Raw genomic sequence first — 20,868 nt, forward strand, 5'->3', positions numbered from 1 at the left:
CAATCCCCCGAACAAATGGAAAATGATAAATCTTTTGAATTATCAAGTGAAAACAACGCAACATTTAATTTGAGTGATGATTCTGAGGAAAATACAGTAATATCAGGTAAGCAGTTTTGAACTCTGTGTGTGTGTGTGTGTGTGTGTGTGTGTGTGTATGGTTGGAAATATCAAAAATTTTGTGAACATAATTACTATATTTCAGTTGAGTGTGATATCATTAAATCTAACTATGATAAGCAACAATTGGAATTATTTGAAACTGGCTTTTCAGACAAAGTTGAATGTCAGTCAATATTAGGTAATAATTTTAGTTCAATATAGAATTAACTAATGCTAGTAACATGAAATTTTTGTGAATTAGAAAATAAAATTGATGTATGGTTATTATAATTTATATATTCGTTTTTTCTTTGTAATGAATGGAATATAATCATTAATTTTTTAAGTTTCATAAGTGATGTAGTATTTTTAAATATTATAGTTAACGACCATCATGGGCAATATGAACATGAGCAAGTGGAATCAGTGTCACATCAGTATGCTCAAACAGAGCTACAATATTTGGATCAATATGCTCAAACAGAACCACAACAGTTGCATCAATATAGTCAAACAGAGCCAAAATTTTCTAATCATTCCCCGCGCAAAAGAATTTTGAGAGGCAGAATTGAAGCGTTACATCGAGAAATTCGAAAATTAAAACAACAATTAGAACGACAGAAAAATAAGATACAAACTTCAAAAATAAGACAAAAAATGTCCTTGAATGAATATTGTGAAGCTACAGACGAATTTCTACCACCAGAGATTGCAAATTTTGTAAAAACTCAAGTACGTCTTAGTAGATATAAGTCAGCCAAAGGACGAAAATATTCGCTTCCATTTAAAAAATTTTGTTTAGATATATTGTTTTCTGGGGGAGGCAGAATTTATAATTCTTTTGCACAAAAATTTATCCTTCCCAGTGTAAGAACCTTACAACGCATGATTGAACATTTGAAAATTACTCCAGGTTTGCATGATTTTGTTTTCGATGTTTTGAAAAAAAAGTTACAGGCTTCTTCGTCACCTCTCGAGAAGTATTGCATTTTATGCATTGATGAAGCATCAATTAAAGCAAATCTGTATTATAATATAAGTCAGGATGAAGTCATTGGATTTGAAGACTTGGGTGATGGTAAATCATATCTTCCAGCATGTAATGTTGCAGTTTTAATGATCAGAGGGATTTGCAACAATTGGAAACAACCTTTGGCTTACTTCTTTCTTCATTCTTCATTTTCTGCTAGGAAATTAACAACCATTATTCCTCAAGCAATTACAAAACTGCAAAATGCGGGGTTTATAGTAGTAGCGTTTGTTTCAGACATGGGAGGGAATTTTAAATTAACCGCTAAATACTTAGGTGTGACAGAGAACAATCCATTTTTTTTTGTTAATAACGAGCGAATCTCACATCTTTTTGATTCACCTCATATAATTAAAGCTGTCAGGAATAATTTCCATGACAATATTATTGAGTATGACTCTAAACCTATATCTTGGAAGTGCGTTGATGATTATTTCAACAAGATCAAACTAGGCAATTTCGACTTGCACCTAAACTCACTGATAAGCATATGAAATTTTCAAATTTCGATAAAATGAAAGTATATTTGGCTACACAAATTTTGAGTTTTACAGTGAGTAGTAGCTTGAGGAAAATGGTAATTTCTGGAGCTTTTAAACCTGCGGTTGCTCCAATTGCACTTAGAACAGCAGATTTTATCCAAAATATGAACGATTACTTTGATCTATTCAATTCATCTTCGGTTCAACATCCATCACAATTTAAACAAGCTTTTCGGGGAGCGCAATATCAATTAGAATTTCTTTCAAAAATTGAAGATTATTTATCCAAAATAACGATATTTAATAAAACTGGTGTTAATATTTCTAATAAAGTTCAAGTTTTCAAATGCATGAAACACAATATAAATTCTCTTCTTCAAATGTGGGAACATTTGCAAAATGTGTTTCCAGAAATGCAATTTCTATTATTACGCCGTTTTACTCAGGACTGTTTGGAACACTTTTTTTCGGCTATTCGAGGATTGAACGGCAATGTTATTAATCCTACCCCAGTTCAGTTTTTTTATTCATTCAGAAAAATTTTTTCTATGAAATATTGTACTGCTGAAACTGGAAATTGTGAAAGAGACAGTGCTGATATATTTGTAGCTATTACAAACTTTAGAGAGAAGAATTATATGGATGTTGAACCTAAGACAGATGACATTACACCAATACTTTTGGATGATCATGATTATCGTCAGATGGACGTAAACGAACAAGATGCGTTCCGATATATTTGTGGATACGTAATACGTAAATGTCTTCAAAAACATTCGTGTGAGATTTGTTCTCAATATGCACACTCGTACATCGACTTAAATGAAACTTCATATTACTGTTTCTTTAGGGCTTACAATTCTACTGAAGATAATCCTTTCGGAAATTTATCTATGCCGCACGATGATTTCGTAATATATCTTAAAACGTTGGAAAATTTATTTTTTTCTAAAATTGAGGAATTGATTGTACAAAAGCATATAATTCGTATTTTTATTACCATTTTTAAAGAAGTTGAATTTATTCATCCGTGTCAACATTTTCCGCATAATTATTTATTGAAATTATATGCTCGAGTTCGACTATTTTATACATTAAAATTTATTAATAAACGTTTCAAATCGCAATCCGGACACAGAAAAACTATAATTTTACGTCACGATTAGAATTTAATGTCTGTATTTTCCTTATAAATGCAAATTATTTAATATCTACTTTTATAAAAGTAAATGTGTTTTCGTTAATTAAATTTATTATTGAAGTTCGTTTATAATTTTATTGTTATAAAACTAAATGTGTTTGGCAACTTTGTGAATGTCAAAATGCATGTGTTACTTTCTGAAATAAATTTTTAATATTTCTGCTACTCCTTTTAACATTTCTGCTACTTTTTTTAACATTTTTACTATTTTTATGTAAGTATTATACAGTAACAGCACATAATGATAGTGAATATTACATGTTTTCACTTATTCCAATTATTGTTTCAGTTGACATTGACATTTGGAGCACATTCTTTCTACTGAAGGATGTCCATGAGGAACAATTAATTAAAAAAAAATGGATATCTTAATATTTATATATTACTAAAATTTTCAGTAAAAATTATGAAATTTTAACGCAAGTATTCGGAATAAACATAAGTATTTTTTTAAATATTTTTATGCATTTTTTACTCAATGACAGAACAAATAAAAATATTAGCTTTTGCGCCCAATGATCTATATTCGCTTTTGAGCTCAATAATTATATATATTTTGTATACATTTTACAATTCTATTTACACAATAAGTTACGAAAAATTTTGAAATAAAATGATACAAAATACACAGAAGTATTATTTTCATTTCTTCTACTTCAAGAAATTCTTTGGATTATAATTAAAATTGCGCAAAAAATCTTTTTTGATTATATATACTCATATACATTTTTTAATTATATATGTACATTTCAATTGTAGCGCCGGTACATCTGACAATATGGCGACGTACCACGTGACTTGAGGACAACTACATCAAAGGTGCCGACACTCAGTGTCGCTACTGGGTATGGTTATACTGTGGTTATACTCAAGTCTTGTCTTATTTTCCAACTATGAATCTAGAGAGCATCTTAAGACCGAACTCAAGACGGTCTTCGAAATAAGAACGGACTTATGAATACCGCCCTATGACATTACTTAAGACAGTCTTGAAATAAGATCTGATTATGGCTGCGTTCCGATATTCACTGTCAGTACTGAAAATCTATAGTGTACGTAACGTAAACTATAGATTTTCAGTACTTGCAGTGAATATATCGGAACACAGCCTTATGCCAGGTCTACAATGCGAGTCGTAAAATCGTGAGTCGTAATAATTGACCAATCACAGTCGATTATTCTTCTCAAATTCGATTGTGATTGGTCAATTCTTACGACTCACGACTTTGCGACTCGCATTGTAGACCTAGCATTAGGCCCCGGACACACACTTTTTCGTAACAGTAACAGTAGGATTTCGATCAATCGCGTTACTCGATTCGGGAACGTACTTACGGCCGTACGTTTTCGAATTGAGCAACGCGATTGGTCGAAATCTTATTGTTACGTTCTACGGAAAGTGTGTGTGGCCAGCTTTAGGGCCGGGGCACGAACATTGCCGTAGCGTCTTACGCCACCTTACGTGAAAATTGCCTTAAGACCGGTTTTTACACGCAATGATTGGTGGCGCCAGGCCGCGCCAGTCGACTAATGCCAGTAAAAATGCAAGTGTAAACACTTGATGCAAGCTGGCGCTAGTAATGTGGCGTTTACTGGCGGTTATTGGCCAAAGCATATAACCTCAAAATTTGAGGTTATATGAATGTTGTCATTTACTGTGTGTTTAATAAATGTTAAATATTTTCCATATTATACGCCAATCACTGTGTAAACACTTGTGAGTTTGCCAGTTGGTTCTGGCGCCAATGAATGCCAGTCAGTTGGCGCCACCAATCATTGCGTGTGAAAACCGGCCTTTACGCCACACGTAATGGAGGATTCACACCGCGTCCGATGTTCGACGTACGACGATCCGACGTCCAATAGGAAATTTTTGTCTCTAATAATACATTCTGTTATTGGATGTCGGATCGTCGTACGTCGAACATCGGACGTGATCGGACGCACGGTGAATCCTCCATAAGCCAAACATACGGCAACGCACATAGAAAAACGTAACGTAACATATCATCATACGTTACATGCGTTACGTTACTTTTCTATGTGCGTTGCCGTACGTTTGGCTTACGTGTGGCGTAAGGCAATTTTCACGTAAGGTGGCGTTAAAGGGATCTTGCAGTGTCCTGCAGTGACAGGCGAACTTTCTCGATGTCGATAATGTCAACCTTTCTAATTTTGTTTTCCCTATATCTATGTCTTTGTCTAACGAACTGACATCTGTCCTTTTTTCGATTGCTCGCCATCTCTCGCAAAATCCGGCAAAATCATACGGCTGCAGGATCCCCTTAAGCAAAGGCTGATGGCAGAAAACGATACGTAAGTGTCGTAGTCGTGGACGTAGGGTTTAGGCAGAGAAAAACGTAGTCGTAAGGCCTATTGCCTACAATAACCTGACAACTACGTTTTTCTCTGTCATACCCTATGTCCACAACTACGACATTTACGTCTCGTTCTCTGCCATCAGCCTAAAGCGTCGTCTACAATGGCAGCAGGAGTATACAGTAAGACGTAAGCAGTAAGTTATTGACTAAGGCCCCGGACATACACTTTTTCGTAACAGTAACAGTAGGATTTCGACCAATCGAGTAACACGATTGGTCGAAATCCTACTGTTACTGTTACGAAAAAGTGTGTGTCCGGGGCCTTACGATGACTTCATTGCTTACGACCACGATCAAAGCGTTACGATAGATGTAGCCTTAGCTTTAAGGCCCCGGACACACACTTTTTCGTAACAGTAACAGTAGAATTTCGACCAATCGTGTTACTCGATTCGGAAACGTATAGCCGTACGTTTTCGAATCGAGCAACGCGATTGGTCGAAATCCTACTGTTACGTTTTACGGAAAGTGTGTGTGGCCAGCTTAAAGCCCCGGACACACACTTTTTCGTAACAGTAACAGTAGGATTTCGACCAATCGTGTTACTTGATTCGGGAACGTATGGCCGTACGTTTTCGAATCGAGCAACGCGATTGGTCGAAATCCTACTGTTACGTTCTACGGAAAGTGTGTGTGGCCAGCTTCTTACGTCCACGACTACGACTGTCATATGTGCTTTGGCCTTTGGCCCTAAGGTGATCCTAAAGCCGTGATCTTAACCGGTTTTTTTCTTAGCACTAATCTTTTAATTGGCTTTATAGAAATGTAAAATTCTTGTCTAGAATTAAAGTACGCATCAAAATCTAGGTCATGGTGGTCGAATTTATATCAAAAACGAAAAAAAATTATAATAATATTTTTTGTTATACGTGACGATCACCACATATAAATTTGACTACCATGACCTAGATTTTGATGCGTATTTTAATTCTAGACAAGAATTTTGCATTTCTATAAAGCCAATTAAAAGATTAGTGCTAAGAAAAAACCGAAAAAAACCGGTTAGGATCACGGCTTTAGGATCACCTTGACGTTACGGCAATGTTCGTGCTTCGGCCCTTAAGCTGGCCACACACACTTTCCGTAGAACGTAACAGTAGGATTTCGACCAATCGCGTTGCTCGATTCGAAAACGTACGGCCATACGTTCCCGAATCGAGTAAGGACCAGTTTTACAAGTGTCGATTAACTTTTAATTTTAGATTAACTCACTCTTCGTCTTTTTCTAAGGGGGATGTTAGAAGGAGACAAAGAGTGAGTTAATCTAAGATTAAAAGTTAACCGACTCTTGTGAAACTGGGCCTAAGGGTCTTGGCACATAGAATAACTTAAGCAGTTAAGAAATCAACGGTATGGATTCGCTACCGCTTAGGGCCATGCCTTAAGTTCTTGACTGTGATTGGCTGATTTGCTTACTGCTTGAGTTTTACTGCTTAAGGGAGCTTTCCAGCTAGTGACACAAGCCGACACAAACGTCGTTCTATCTTTTTTCTTTGGCAATGAGTAACAAAGACAAAACGATACCTGTGTCGACTTGTGTCGCTTGCTGGAAAGCTCCCTAAGTTTTTCTATGTGCCACGGCCCGATTGGTCGAAATCCTACTGTTACTCATGTTACTGTTACGAAAAAGTGTGTGTCCGAGGCCTTAGGCTGAGTTTCCACTGAGCGCGTCACGCGTCGCGTCGTCACAAATTAACCAATCAAAACATCCCATTTCATTACATTCTTGTGACGGAATCGAAATGAGATGTTCTGATTGGTTCAACTCGGACGACGCGACGCGTGACGCGTCTAAAGGTGCCTTTTCATGCTGACGCTCGACGTTCATTTTCAGCGGCAAGAAGGTCGCATGACCACACATGACGTCGGCGTCAATTGAAATTCATGAAAAGGAAAACAGCGTCAAAATTTCGGCGTCTTCGCGCTGCTTTGGCTTTGACGCTAAAGCTGAGAAAATCCAGCTTTCTTTGCTTGACGATAGCGTCAGCGCAAAATCACGTGATTTCGCGATACGCTGAAACGAGCGTCCCATGAATTCGCACCTAAGGTGCGTCAAGCAAAGAAAGCTGGATTTTCTCAGCTTTAGCGTCAAAGCCAAAGCAGCGCAAAAACGCCGAAATTTTGACGCTGTTTGCCTTTTCATGAATTTCACTTGACGCCGACGTCACGTGTGGTCATGCGACCTTCTTGCCGCTGAAAATGAGCGTCGAGCGTCAGCATGAAAAGGCACCTTCAGGCTGAGGGTGCCATTACATGGAGCGCGGAAACGCGGAAACGCGGAACAAAATAGTAACTAGATTCCGCGTTTCCGCGAGTTGAGTCCCGCACGTTTGAACGGAAAAGCGGAATCCGCTATTATCGTGTACATATGTATGTATGGCTGCGTTTCGATATTCACTGCCAGTACTTAACGCAGCCTATGTATGTACCCTGGCTTGCATATAAGATATACTTCATAATAACCATCAACATGATGTTTGGATCTATAATATTATACTGCCACTTTTATTAAATAATAAAGTAATCGAAGAGTATGTGTAAAAGCTTTTTTTTTCAATGTGATTAAACAGCTCCGAAATTTGATGGAGTATACTGTATCCGCGTTGACAACGGATTTTGACGCGTTCGTTCCGCGAGTTTGTTTCTCCTTATATTACATGGAGCACAATTTGCGCGGAAAAGCGGAACAGTATAGTGACAAATAGACATTTGTATTCATTTCTTAGGGTGCCATTACATGGAGCGCGGAAACGCGGAAACGCGGAAGCGCGGAAGACAAAATTTACTAGATTTCCGTCGATCCGTTCCGTCTGTTTTGAATGCCTTAATATTACATGGAGCATATTTTGAGCGGAAAAGCGGAACGGAGAATTATAAAATATTAATTTTTAACGGTATTTATTGATTAAAATGCTTGTATTCAATAGATAAGCTGAAAAGATAAGCATATTAATAAAAATTGCAATGAATTAAGTGAACACAATTTTAAGAAATGAATACAAATGTCTATTTGTCACTATACTGTTCCGCTTTTCCGCGCAAATTGTGCTCCATGTAATATAAGGAGAAACAAACTCGCGGAACGAACGCGTCAAAATCCGTTGTCAACGCGGATACAGTATACTCCATCAAATTTCGGAGCTGTTTAATCACATTGAAAAAAAAAGCTTTTACACATACTCTTTGATTACTTTATTATTTAATAAAAGTGGCAGTATAATATTATAGATCCAAACATCATGTTGATGGTTATTATGAAGTATATCTTATATGCAAGCCAGGGTACATACATAGGCTGCGTTAAGTACTGGCAGTGAATATCGAAACGCAGCCATATGTACATACATACACGATAATAGCGGATTCCGCTTTTCCGTTCAAACGTGCGGGACTCAACTCGCGGAAACGCGGAATCTAGTTACTATTCTGTTCCGCGCTTCCGCGTTTCCGCGTTTCCGCGCTCCATGTAATGGCACCCTTAAAATTGTGTTCACGTAATTCATTGCAATTTTTATTAATATGCTTATCTCTTCAGCTTATCTATTGAATACAAGCATTTTAATCAATAAATACCGTTAAAAATTAATATTTTATAATTCTCCGTTCCGCTTTTTCGCTCAAAATATGCTCCATGTAATATAAGGCATTCAAAACAGACGGAACGGATCGACGAAAATCTAGTAAATTTTGTCTTCCGCGCTTCCGCGTTTCCGCGTTTCCGCGCTCCACGTAAAGGTGAAATTTCATGGGCAGTGAAAAGCAGCAGCAGATCGTACTGATTGGCTACAAAAAAGAGAAGTTCTCGAGTTTCTAGAATTTCTCTATATTGTAGCCAATCAGTACGATCTGCTGCTGCTTTTCACTGCTCATGAAATTTCACCTTAATGGCACCCTGATACTCAGCTTAGGGTCTCTAATTTCAGTGGGTGGCGGCAGCGACAGCAGCAGCAGCAGTGGCAGCGACAGGTGGTAGGTGGCAGTTATAGTTTGCTTCACGGTAGGGATCCTCCAGAGAGGGATCGGACTAAGTGGGTATCGTTTTCTATTGGTCGGCGACAATTTGTTTCAAAACCGGAAACAGAGAGAGAAAGAGCGAGCGAGTAAGAGAGATAGAGCCATACACACACGCGTTCGCGTGACCGTAAATCGCAACGAAACGAGGAGAGGAGAGCGAGTAAACAGAAAACCGCGTCGTCACGGTATACCCTGTCGTCGTCGTCGTCGTCGTCGTCGTCGTCAACCTACGACGCAGCGTTCTCCTTTATTGGCGTCAACGATCGGAGAAAGACGAGGACAAGTTAGTCGTGTAGGTTAGTACGCCAGTGAAACGATAATTAGTTAAGGAACTTTACGGTGCCCTTGCCTCGTCTATGATTATTTCACGTGAAACGTTGCTCTGTTTCTGTAGGACTATTAGGCTATTCTCATCTACGCGCCTGACGAAAGAACGGTGATGTACGATTTAGAAATATGACGGGTTGCAGTGCAGATTACTGTACGAACTCATCGAGCAAAGGCTTCCAAATGTGCAGATTCCCAACGAGAAGAGAAAAGAAGAAAAGTATGGATTGCTAATGTTAACCGTGCAGACTGGGTTCCTGGGGCGGAATTCATAGACGTTGCTCAAGATTTGTCTTAAGCTTAAGCATGATCTTGGCCAAGACGGTCTTAAGATCGAAAACCGTCTGAAGACGGCTTTACATGCATAGATAAATCTTGAGAACACAAGTTTTGAGCTTAAGATCGTCTTGACGAAGTCTGTGCTTAAGAATATGGCCTCGGCATTGTGTTCAGTAAGTACAAACATAATATATTTATTTGACTTATGTCCATTTCTACCATTATAGATTAACTTTAATCACGGTTTAACTTACTTTTTATCTTTTTCTAGTTCTTGAAATTAGAGAAAGATAAAAGTTAAGCCAAAATCAAAGTTAATCTGCATTGGTAAAAATGGATATTAATGATAAGGAAAAGTTTTAAAATCAATTTTGCTTACTTAAAAGTTAATGTTCTTTGCATTTTTTATAAAAAAGATTACTATAAGTATTAACTATTATCATTTTTACTATTAATTTTACTATTACTTATTATTTTTAGGACTAAATATAATTAACAAAAATAACAAAGTTTTAATACACAAAAATAATCTATTTTATTGTTATTTCTTATTTTTTCTAATTAAATTACTCAATATTTTTGTCAGATTCATTTCTCAGACGAGATGTGGAGAGAAACACGGGGAGGTAAACGCCGCTTGAAATCTACAGCAGTTCCAACTATTTTTGGTGATCGTCTGATACAGACATCTGTATAAGAAGAAGATGAACCAAAGAATATTCCTGAAAATGAACATGAAAATTTTAATAATACATCGCAAGAAGCACAAGAAAGACCCATAAATAATGGTAAGATCTCATTACATTACAGTATATTTATTAGTGATAATATAAAAACATTTTTTAAGAAAGTAAAGAATTATATGTTAAAATTTTTAATCTTTTAATGTTTATAATACTTGAATTTTGTATACTTTTTTCAATTATTAACCGACATTGAAACTATAGAACTTGTTTTGATTATATGACATAATATCGGAGTATACTATACTACTTTTCCCTTAATTAAAAAAGAAACCTTAAAAAATGTTTGTAATAATAATAATTATTTGAAAATTATGAAGAAAATCTAAAGTGTGTTCAAAATTATTTTAAATATAATAAATATATCGCTTTTTGTATAAATAATGAAATACAATACTTAAATTATCATTTTTATCATAAATTAATCGAAAATTCGTACTTTTAAGCTAAAAATAAATATTTATTACTTTTTAATAGGGCTTCTTTTGAAACCAGTATTTAATTTTTTTTCTGCGAACAAATGTCAGTTTTTTATTTCAAAAAATTTATGTGCAGGTGATGTTCACAACAATTCAGAAGAAATTCAGGAAACTGAAGGAAGTATTGAAGAACTGAAGGAAAAAAACGCCTTTCGAAGAAACACTTGAACAACGATTTAATAGATTACAAAAATTATATGACAAATCGGAAAAATCTAGGATTGCTTTGAAAAAGAGTCTTATTGCAGCCAATAAACGGAATAAAAAATTACAACAGGAAGTACGTTCAAACAAATTAAAGGAAAGTTTATCTTGCATTCTAAATGAAGATCAAATTAAATTATTAACTCGAGAATATAAAAGAATGCCTCGTTGGTGCAACGAAACTTTGATAAATGCTTACAAATTAAGATTTGCATGTGGTACAGCAGGTTATGAAGAAATATTACGGCAAAAACTTCCTTTCCCTTGTATTAGAGTACTAACAAGAAAATTGGAAAATTTAAAATTTTTTAGTGGTGAAGTAATTACAGAAGTATTCGAATTTTTAAAAATTAAAATTGCTTGCTTTGAAAAAGATTTGTACAAAGATTGTATAATAGTTCTCGACGAAATGAGTATTACACCAGGAAGGTTTTACGATACATCAACGAATATGTACGTTGGCAATGTAACTCTAGTCGGGCACGATCATACTGCAACGGCAACTCATGCATTAGTTGTAATGTTAGCTGGGCTTGGTGCAAGGTGGAAACAAGTAGTGAGATACGATCTTACGGGCGATTTTGTAAAAGGTGCAAATTTAAAATCTGTGATTGATGAAATTATTATAAAAGCCGAAGAAATTGGATTGCGCGTCCACGCAATCACCTCGGACATGGGCCCAGCTAACCAAGCTATGTGGAGAGCGTACGGCATTAATGCTTCACGACATTCACAAATAATTAATTGGTGTACGCATCCGTTCGATAAGAAAAGGAAATTGTATTTTTACGCGGATTCACCACATGCTTTTAAAAATACAAAAGCGGGGTTTTTAAATAACAAAATTATTACTATTTCTGATAAGTTTTGCGAAAAATATTCTTTACCTTCAAATGTAGCTAATTGTGAACATTTAAATGACGTACTTAACGAAGATAAAAATATTGATTTAAGATTAGCACCCAAGCTACGTGAAGAAAATTTAGATACTAGCAATCACTTTCTAAAAATGCGAGTCAGCAATGCAACCAGAGTTTTTTGCGAAGAATTAAGTTCAGGATTACAATACTTGGTAAATAACAATTATAGTGATGAACGATTAACAACTGCGTGGTTCATAGATTTTATGGCACGATGGTTTCATATCATGAGCAGTAGGAATATTGGAATAGCTTTAAGTCATGAAAGGCCTGAAAAGTATAATGAAGCAATTGAATTTCTTGAAGAGGCTATTGAACTTTTCACATGTATAAAAGTAGGCAATGATGGTAGGTGGAAACCGTTTCAAACTGCGCTAATAATATCTACGAAAACGGTTATTGAATTATCAAAAGATTTATTAAGTAATGGTTTTACTTTCTTTTTAGCATCACGATTAACACAAGACTGTTTAGAAAATTTGTTTTCGATAATTAGACTAAAAAATGTTATTCCAAACGCTCTGCAATTCAAAAATAATTTGAAACTTATTACTATTTCACAATTTATAAAACCAATTTGTAAAAGTAATTATCACGAAGACGATCGTCAATTCTTATCGGAGTTTTTAGATATCCTATTAAAAAATCGCTCTGTTAACTCGCATTTTTTAACAAGTAATACTAGTAGTTTTGAGCCACTTATTTCTAATCAACGCCAAAATCTAAGCCAGACTGAATTAAATGTTTTATATCACATAGCTGGATATATTGTAGCAAATATTTATAAAAATCAAAAGGTTTGCGATGTATGTATAAATGCTACCAAATCGAATACAATTATTAATGACTCTTATACTTTATTAAGCAGAATCAAAACCAAAAAACGAAAATGCTACTTTTTTGTAAACATTGAAACATTTAAATTTTTCATCCAAATGGAAAGAATTTTCCGAATGTTCTATGAGCAAGTGCATTTGCATAAAATTAATTTGAAAAGTTTTTTTGTCACTAAATACGAAGAAATTGCATTTTCATTACCCGAATGCCACAATCTGAAAAAAAAAATTATTCTTTGTTATCATGCGTTTAAACTGAAATCTCGTTCAACGAAATTAAAATCGAATAAGAGTGCAACTTGTGCCAGTAAAAGTGTAGCAATGCATGAATATGTCAAATAAAATATATTTTATTCTTTGCTTTTATTTGGTTTCGTTCTTTTTTATACTGTTTTCGAAGAAATACAATAATTGGCAGTTTTAGGATACATTCTTTCAAAAAATGTATGCATTATAAATCATTTATATTACGCTACACTTGTTTTGAAAAGTAGAAAATAAATTAACATGGATTTATTTTGTTTCAGATGCAATCGTCTGCTGCCAATATACATCCAGCATTAAAAAAGAAATTTAAAATATAAATCAAAAATGTGACTGATCAAGTTTTACAACATTTTTTTTATACATTTATTATTATACACAAATTAATTTTACACGATTCAGCAATTTTCAAACACTTTATATACACATTTTTGAACATTTTTGCATTTATATATTTATTTTTTTAAGTTACATCTGTTTTTTGTCATCAATATATATTTTTTACGAATCAATAAATATTTTTTACGAAAGGAACTCTTGCGCATCAATTACCACTGAAAGAATTTGTTTATATTTTATTATTTGTAAATAAACTATAACTGTAAGAATTACTGTACAACATTTTCGGTATTTAAATATGAAATATTTTATTTTTCTTATTGTATAAGAATAATTTACTCATAAAAAAGTCATGTAAGGTTTCATTGTTGAGATTTTTCCGCGATGCTGATTGCTTTTTTATTGCACTTATTTCGTAAACATCTATCATTACTTATTTTGACAGTTTGTGTATTAATTCGTTAATAGTATAATGTAATAGGAATTGTATAATTAAAGCTAAATAACACGCGCGTAGCGCGCGTCTGTCATGTCTAATTATATAAAATATACACATTTGCATTGAAACACGTTTGAGTTTTGCCGCTGAATATACTACTTCCGGTTTTGAAACAAAATGGCGACGGTTAGTCCGATCCCTCTCTGGAGGATCCCTACTTCACGGTGCTCCATGACTCCACGCTCCACGCTCCACGCTCCACGGTCTTCTTACCGTGGTCAGAGTGGGTCAGAGTCAGAGTTGTCAGAGAAGCCGTGGGCTGTGGCACGCTGTGGTTTGCTCGGACTCCGTTCTCCGACTTTCCGAGTCCGCACCTCGGAGCAGTCGATTCGGAACAGTGTGTTGGGAGGCGTTATTGCTCACGCTATGTATGTATGTACATAACGTTGAGGCGCCACATTCCATCTGCATCGCCACCGTCGCCGCCACTGCCGTTTGGCCAATTGCAGGATTCCGCTCGCGAGCGTGACCGCGTGTTTCAGCGGTACATACATGAACTGTATGTATACAGTCAGTCGTCGGATCTCGAGACTCGAGTTACGTTTTGCGACCGGTCAACGGTCACCGTCTCTGTTCGTCGGTTCATCGCTCGTTTACTCACCACTCGGGAGTTCGGCAGAGTTCGCGCTACAAACACACTCGGGATTACAATTTTTCATCCCTTCTCCTCGCTGTCGAAGAAAAGGGGATAACCGTCATGCTGATGATATCGTGCGAACTACATTTATAGTGTTCATCCGCAATCCGCGGAGAAGAGGATTAACAGAGCCGCCGTCTGGAACGGATAATCGGTACCACATACGCGTACCACGTACCAGCCAAGTGACATAGTTTATACGCGCGAGCTATTGTGCTTTGGTATATAGAAATGTTGCTCCGCCGACTCCCTGCGATGTACGGCGTGGATTCGTAGCGAGCAGTAGCGACCATCGTCATTGCTCCCGTCTTCGTTGGCGTTAACGCCAGTCGCGTCCACTCCACGTCCCGGCGTGTTCTCTCTCTCTCTCTCTCTCTCTCTCTCTCTCTCTCTCTCTCTCTCTCTCTCTCTCTCTCTCTCTCTCTCTCTCTCTCTCTCTCTCTCTCTCTCTCTCTCTCTCTCTCTCTCTCTCTCTCTCTCTCTCTCTCTCTCTCTCTCTCTCTCTCTCTCTCTCTCTCTCTTCCTCCCCCTCTTCTCTCTTTTTCTCGCTATCTATCTGTCTATCTCTCTCTATCTCTACCTATCTATCTCTCTGTCTCTCCCTCTGTCGCTGGCGCGACATCCCGACATCCCGTCGACCCAGCCATTCTCGTGTGGCGCGATCGCCCCCGTGGCAAAATCCCGTCTCGCCTATTCGCGCTACCACGGCGCGCACGGTGCGCGCAGGTAACGGAGTTACTGCACGAGTAGGATGATCAACATGGAAACGGACAAGATTATCGACGACGCGAACGCAAGTCTGCAGGTGAGTGAGAGCGCGGTTCGCCGAGTCGTAGGTCGTAGTTGTCCTCTCGTCTCGCACGAAGAGAAGGGAAAAAGAAAAACTACCGCCATCTTATGCCCCCTCGCGACCGACTGATTCGTCGGTCATCGCACGTCACACGTGTCCTGCTCCGAGTCGGAGCTCCGACACTTCACGTTGCACGGTTTCAAAGTTCCGAGGTCCTGGAAGGCCAGAGGATCCGCGAATAGGTTATGCTTTTCAAACCGCGACGGCTCCGTCCGCTGTGCGTCAAACGCGTGTTCGGCGTCGCATGACAGTCGTCGTCGTCGCCTCGACGGAGCGAGCGCTCCGTCTTACGTCCTGATCGGCTGCCGCGCGCGGGGCTTTCGGGGTTATGGTTCCCGTCCGCTTCATTTCGCACCTCCCTCTCCGCTCCGAGGAAATCTGAGCGGCACTTAACTTCGTTTCCCTTTAAACGCGAAAGATGCTGATGGTAGCTATGGCAGAGGGCCACCTACGTGTCCCTGAACGTTGACGCGTCGGTTGACGAAGAGTGACAAGTGTGACGACGATGATAAAGTCTTATCATCGTCGTCGTCGTCCGTCATCTCACGCGAAACAGGTGTCCATGGACGCAATCGTACCCTCCGCGGAGCTCTCCTCTCGAGAAAGAACCGGGGGGGTTTTTACTGTTTTTAGTCAAATCGCATGCGAATTCTTGGCGCGATGCCTTTTATAGGTCGTCGTCGCGATTGCACGACCGCAGTTCGCGGTATGACGTATACACCGGTAGGTAGGTGTTACAAATGTTTTGACACTCATTAGACAACCGTTTTCCTTTTCGTACCGAACGTACAGCGTATCGCCGACTGGTTCTCGTCTCGTCGAGGAAAAATAGCCAATCACGCCCCGAAACTCGGGTGACTCTGCATTTTACGTTTATGTTCATTTAAATATTCTATTATATTCGAATCGATTTGGATCTGTGAAGTTGGCACGACATTCTACGAATTTCAAAAAAATTATAAAAGTTCTGGTAGCACTTTTTATAGTTCTACAGTTCCTGATAAAAATTAAAAAGAGTTCCGCATTCCTTATATTAAAAAATCGAAATTGAAATAATGTCGTGCTAACTTCGCGAATCTAGCACGACACTTTTCCTCTAAAGTACCAAAATGCGTTGAATATTATAATATTTCACAAGAATTCCCGATAGTTCTAATCAAATTCCACACATATATACAATTTTAGATCGATATTCTACCAATTAACATTTTTAAACAATTAATGATGTCCGCGCCCAGCGTGACGCTTAATGACAAGTGTCGTGCTGAACATTTTCCGCGGTTTAACGATTATTTTTGCCAGTTCTAAAAGAGTTCTGTGCCTTAGAATTAGTCGTAAAGAAAGTTCCGGTAATTAACAATTTTTTAAACAATTTTAACAGTTACGTCTAGCACGACACTTAGTGAATATGTGTCGTGCTGATAATTTTCCGCAGTTCTGAAGGGAGTTCTCGGTATAGTTCTAGCGGAGTTCTATGATTTAGAATTATTTTTACAAACAGTTCCGACTGTTTACTATTTTTTAAACAATTTTTGCAGTTACGTCCAGCACGACGCTTAGTGAATATGTGTCGTGCTGATGATTTTCCGCAGTTCTGAAGGGAGTTCTCGGTAGTTCTAGCGGAGTTCTATGATTTATAATTATTTTTACAAACAGTTCCGGTAATTAGCTATTTTTTTAACAATTTTTGTAATCCACGCCCAGCACGACGCTTAATGACAAATGTCGTGTTGAAGATTTTACGCGGTTTAACGATTATTTTTGAGTTATATCTCTTATATATATATATATATATATATCTCTTATATATTTTTTATAAATATAACCATTTAGACGATATTAAGATTTAAAATTCAAAGTATAAATCTTAATATCGTCTAAATGGTTATATTTATGAAAAATATATGAGAGATCTTTTTTTGTAGATCGTTAAATTTTCTACAAAAATATGTATTGATTATTTCATAATTTTTTATAGTCGATATGATACAAAATTCATAAGAAGCAAAAACAAGTTTTATGAAATTTATCAAACTTTAACTTTGAATATCTTTTGAACGGTTGAATTTATGAAAAAATGATAAGAGATCTTTTTTGTAGAGCGGTAAATTTACTACAAAAAATCTATGTGGCTCAATGCTGTATTACTGTTTGTTAGATAGTTATAAAATTTTTTCTATCTTACTAAATGAAAAATAAAAAATCGCGATGAGCGACCTGTTAATATTAATATTAAGAGCTAAAATTTTAACAGGTATCTTATTTTACCTTCCTGCAAGTATACATATATGCTATTCGTGAAATGAAAAAAAAGTTGCTTCAAAATGACACACCCTTATGAATATATATATATATATATATATATATATATATATATATATATACAATCAATTGAGAGAAAACGCCATTATGTATGTGAAGTTGGCGTTTTATTTTGTGGAAACTCACAAACTATTAAGGTAGTCCTTTCGCAGAACCTAGTTAAGTAACAGTCCGTCATGAGGTAATTGAAAACAAACATATTGCAACATCCCAATAATTATAATAATATAAAATATGATTTTACACGCACGATTTAATCGTATTTAATTATTTACTAATTAAAAAAATATCACAATAGTAGTGCGGTTGGACTCGATTTAGGTTAGGTCAGGCATGACGGTACGACTAAAGCAATATGCGATTGGATTCACTACTTATTTAACCTCATATATCAGAGCAAAACATTCGACAAGCCCTTATTTTCAAGATACGTGCAAAATCCGGAAACTTCAGGGAATATTTTAAGACATTAATAATATATTCATCTGGTTGCTAAGTACATGTATTATTCGTTGAAAACCTCGACCATGGCTATTTGCATTATTCTATCTTTCTCGTTTATTAGATGTAAACAAGGATAGAGAATGACAATAGCACGAACGCACATTTAGAATGATTTATTTCTTGTAAAGTGTCGATAACCTCACCTAATTTTTCCTACACCTGCCCCTTATTACTGTATATTTAACATATATCAAATTTAGGTATCTATCTAATACTTATTCTCATGAAAGTACTACCTTAAGAGTTCTGGCTTCTTTTTCAATAATTGTAGAGTTTTTGATAGGTTCAACAAATAGTTCTGACCATTATCCCTTAGCTGGCACATTTCACCAGAATCACATAGCTGGCACACTAAGGGCGTTTCAGACCCCACTAAAATGCTTGCTGCTATTGGATGGAGAAAACTATTGATTTTTTTTACTTAAGAAAATTCCAAGATAGTCTTTGAGTGTTGTTTTAACAAATGTATTAGGTCATTTTGATAAAATGTTATATTAAGTATGAAAAAAATTGGAGAACGTAAAAGAAAACGAAAAAATGACTATTTTCACTCAAGAATTCATAACTCTTATCTTTTAACTCTTCCATTTTTTATTTTTTTTTATTTTTAAATAATTTTTATTGTTCGAGAAAATTGCATTTACGGATGTATGGGTGAGACGCTGGCCGATTTTCGACGATTGTGTGAGCTCTATTATAATTCTCATATAGTTTTGAATGTGTCCTAACACGTTTTCCAAAGAGTTTTAATAATAAAAATTATTTGATTATTTAAAAAAAATTATTTTTTTTTTTTTTTGAGAAAGCCATTTACAGGTTGAAATGCTGGCCGATTTTCGACAATTCTGTGAGTTCTATTATAATTCTCGTGTAGTTCTAAACGTGTCCTAACGTTTTCCAAAGAGTTCTAATGATTAAAGTTATTTGTTTATTTTTTAAATAATTTTTATTATTAGAACTCTTTGGAAGAGTTAGGACACGTTCAGAATTACATCATAATTATAATAGAACTCACAGAATTGTCAAAAATCGGCCAGCGTCTCCCATTTCTCTCTCTCTCTCTTTCTTTCTCTTTCTCTCTCTCTCTCTCTCTCTCTCTCTCTCTCTCTCTCGGGCGATAACAATTCTTTAAAAATAAAAAAAACAATGTTTATCGCGAGAACTCAGATAGAACTATAGATCTTTTAAAATCTGACAAATACTGTACCGGAAATTTTCGCAGGACAAAGTGAAACGCTTCATGCGTGAACCTAGCGTTTCAGCTTGCACTGACGCGTTTTTTTCTTTAATCGCCAGAACTATTTGTTTAACTTATTTAACTATTTATTTAACTATATAGAACTATTGAAAACGAAGCCAGAACTCTCAATAGTTTGTGAGTTTCCGCAAAATGAGACGCCAGCTTCGCGCACACCGATTAAACTCCGTAGAAAATAATTTATAATTACAAAACCCATCTGATCTCATGTGTATGAAGCTGGCGTGGAAACTCACTAATTGTTTACAGTTCTAGAGTTTCTCTATGAGTTAAACAAATAATTCCGACCATTAAAACAAAAGAATTGATTCAAACAAAAAGTTGACTAAGACGACAACTTTACGCTGCGTCTCAATTTGTCTTACAGCAGTTCCGTGTGTGTGAAGCTAGCGTCTCATTTGCGGAAACTCACAAATTATTGAGAGTTCTGACTTCCTTTCAATAGTTCTCTAGAGTTCCTGCTAGTTTAAACAAATAGTTCTGGCTTTTAAAGCCAAAAAACGCGTCAGTACAAACTGAGACGCTAGGTTCACGCAGCGTCTCACTTTGTCCTACACAAGTTCCACTACTGTATCTCATCAGATTTTGCGAGATCTATAGTTCTATAACAGTTCTATAAAGAGTTCTGCCATATAAAAGCAAAAAAATTAATTATAAAGTACTAAAAAAAATTACCATGTAACGAGTATACCGAGTTGAGACGCCAGTTGAAATCTCGGAGTTCCGATTTATGTAAAATATTTTTCGAGTAGTTCTGAGCATATTGAAGCATTTCTTAAAAAGTTCCGAGCGTTAGAATATTTGTGTTATATTTTAAAAAATTAATATTAACCGAAAAGTAATCATGACGGAAAACGATGAAACGCTAAGCGAAATCTCGGAGTTCCGGTTTATATAAAATATTTTCGTGTAGTTCTGAACATATAGAAGCATTTTCCAAAGAGTTCCGGGCGTTGGCAATGTTGTAAAATTTTTAAATAAATTAATAACACTCGAAAGTCAGGAATTTATCGAAAATAGGTGAGACGCTGGCCGTATTTCGACAGTTCTGCGAGTTTTATTATAATTTTCGTACAATTCTGAACGTGTTCTAAACGTTTTCTAAAGAGTTCTGGCGATAAACATTATTTAATCATTTTTTAAATAACTTTTATCGCTCAGAACGACGCATTTACGTGTTACATGGGGTGAGACGCT

At 36.2% G+C, this 20,868-nt stretch overlaps 2 protein-coding genes and 1 long non-coding RNA gene across 6 annotated transcripts in view; all 3 read left to right on the plus strand.

Moving 5' to 3' along the window:
- The window catches only part of LOC143908394 (uncharacterized), a 50,161-nt gene extending 36,797 nt beyond the window's left edge, over positions 1-13,364 (plus strand). Inside the window, exons 2-5 of the long non-coding RNA XR_013260127.1 lie at positions 9,120-9,506; positions 9,605-9,989; positions 10,403-10,604; positions 11,115-13,364. This is a non-coding gene — a long non-coding RNA (uncharacterized LOC143908394). The remainder of the gene's footprint in view (positions 1-9,119; positions 9,507-9,604; positions 9,990-10,402; positions 10,605-11,114) is intronic.
- Positions 12-3,685, plus strand: LOC143908359 (uncharacterized). Of its 4 annotated transcripts, XM_077425995.1 has the most exons (6): positions 12-106; positions 206-301; positions 485-834; positions 1,054-1,180; positions 3,105-3,234; positions 3,575-3,685. In XM_077425995.1, exons 1-5 carry the CDS (start codon positions 16-18, stop codon positions 3,185-3,187), a joined length of 747 nt encoding a protein of 248 aa, XP_077282121.1. In that variant the 5' UTR covers positions 12-15; the 3' UTR covers positions 3,188-3,234; positions 3,575-3,685. The 4 variants fall into 4 exon arrangements, with proteins under 4 accessions (XP_077282121.1, XP_077282120.1, XP_077282118.1 ...); XM_077425994.1 differs by lacking the exon at positions 3,575-3,685 and having other exon boundaries at positions 3,105-3,272; XM_077425992.1 differs by lacking the exons at positions 3,105-3,234; positions 3,575-3,685 and having other exon boundaries at positions 1,054-2,072.
- A 926-nt stretch (positions 13,365-14,290) lies between the features above and the next one.
- The window catches only part of Slmb (beta-transducin repeat containing E3 ubiquitin protein ligase slmb), a 35,082-nt gene continuing 28,504 nt past the window's right edge, over positions 14,291-20,868 (plus strand). The window contains exon 1 of the mRNA XM_077426042.1: positions 14,291-15,542. Coding sequence (XP_077282168.1) covers positions 15,489-15,542 — 54 coding nt within the window. The 5' untranslated portion in view covers positions 14,291-15,488. The remainder of the gene's footprint in view (positions 15,543-20,868) is intronic.

Source organism: Temnothorax americanus, unplaced genomic scaffold (genome assembly GCF_048541705.1).
Source record: "Temnothorax americanus isolate GAGA-0224 unplaced genomic scaffold, ASM4854170v1 Scaffold93, whole genome shotgun sequence".
Taxonomy (NCBI): domain Eukaryota; kingdom Metazoa; phylum Arthropoda; class Insecta; order Hymenoptera; family Formicidae; genus Temnothorax; species Temnothorax americanus.

Coding starts and splice junctions, on each gene's coding strand:
- LOC143908359 (XM_077425992.1), top strand. CDS start 16: ATGGAAAATGATAAATCTTTTGAATTATCAAGTGAAAACAACGCAACA. Junction 107..205: donor GGAAAATACAGTAATATCAG/GTAAGCAGTTTT, acceptor ACTATATTTCAG/TTGAGTGTGATATCATTAAA. Junction 835..1,053: donor CAAATTTTGTAAAAACTCAA/GTACGTCTTAGT, acceptor TTGAAAAAAAAG/TTACAGGCTTCTTCGTCACC.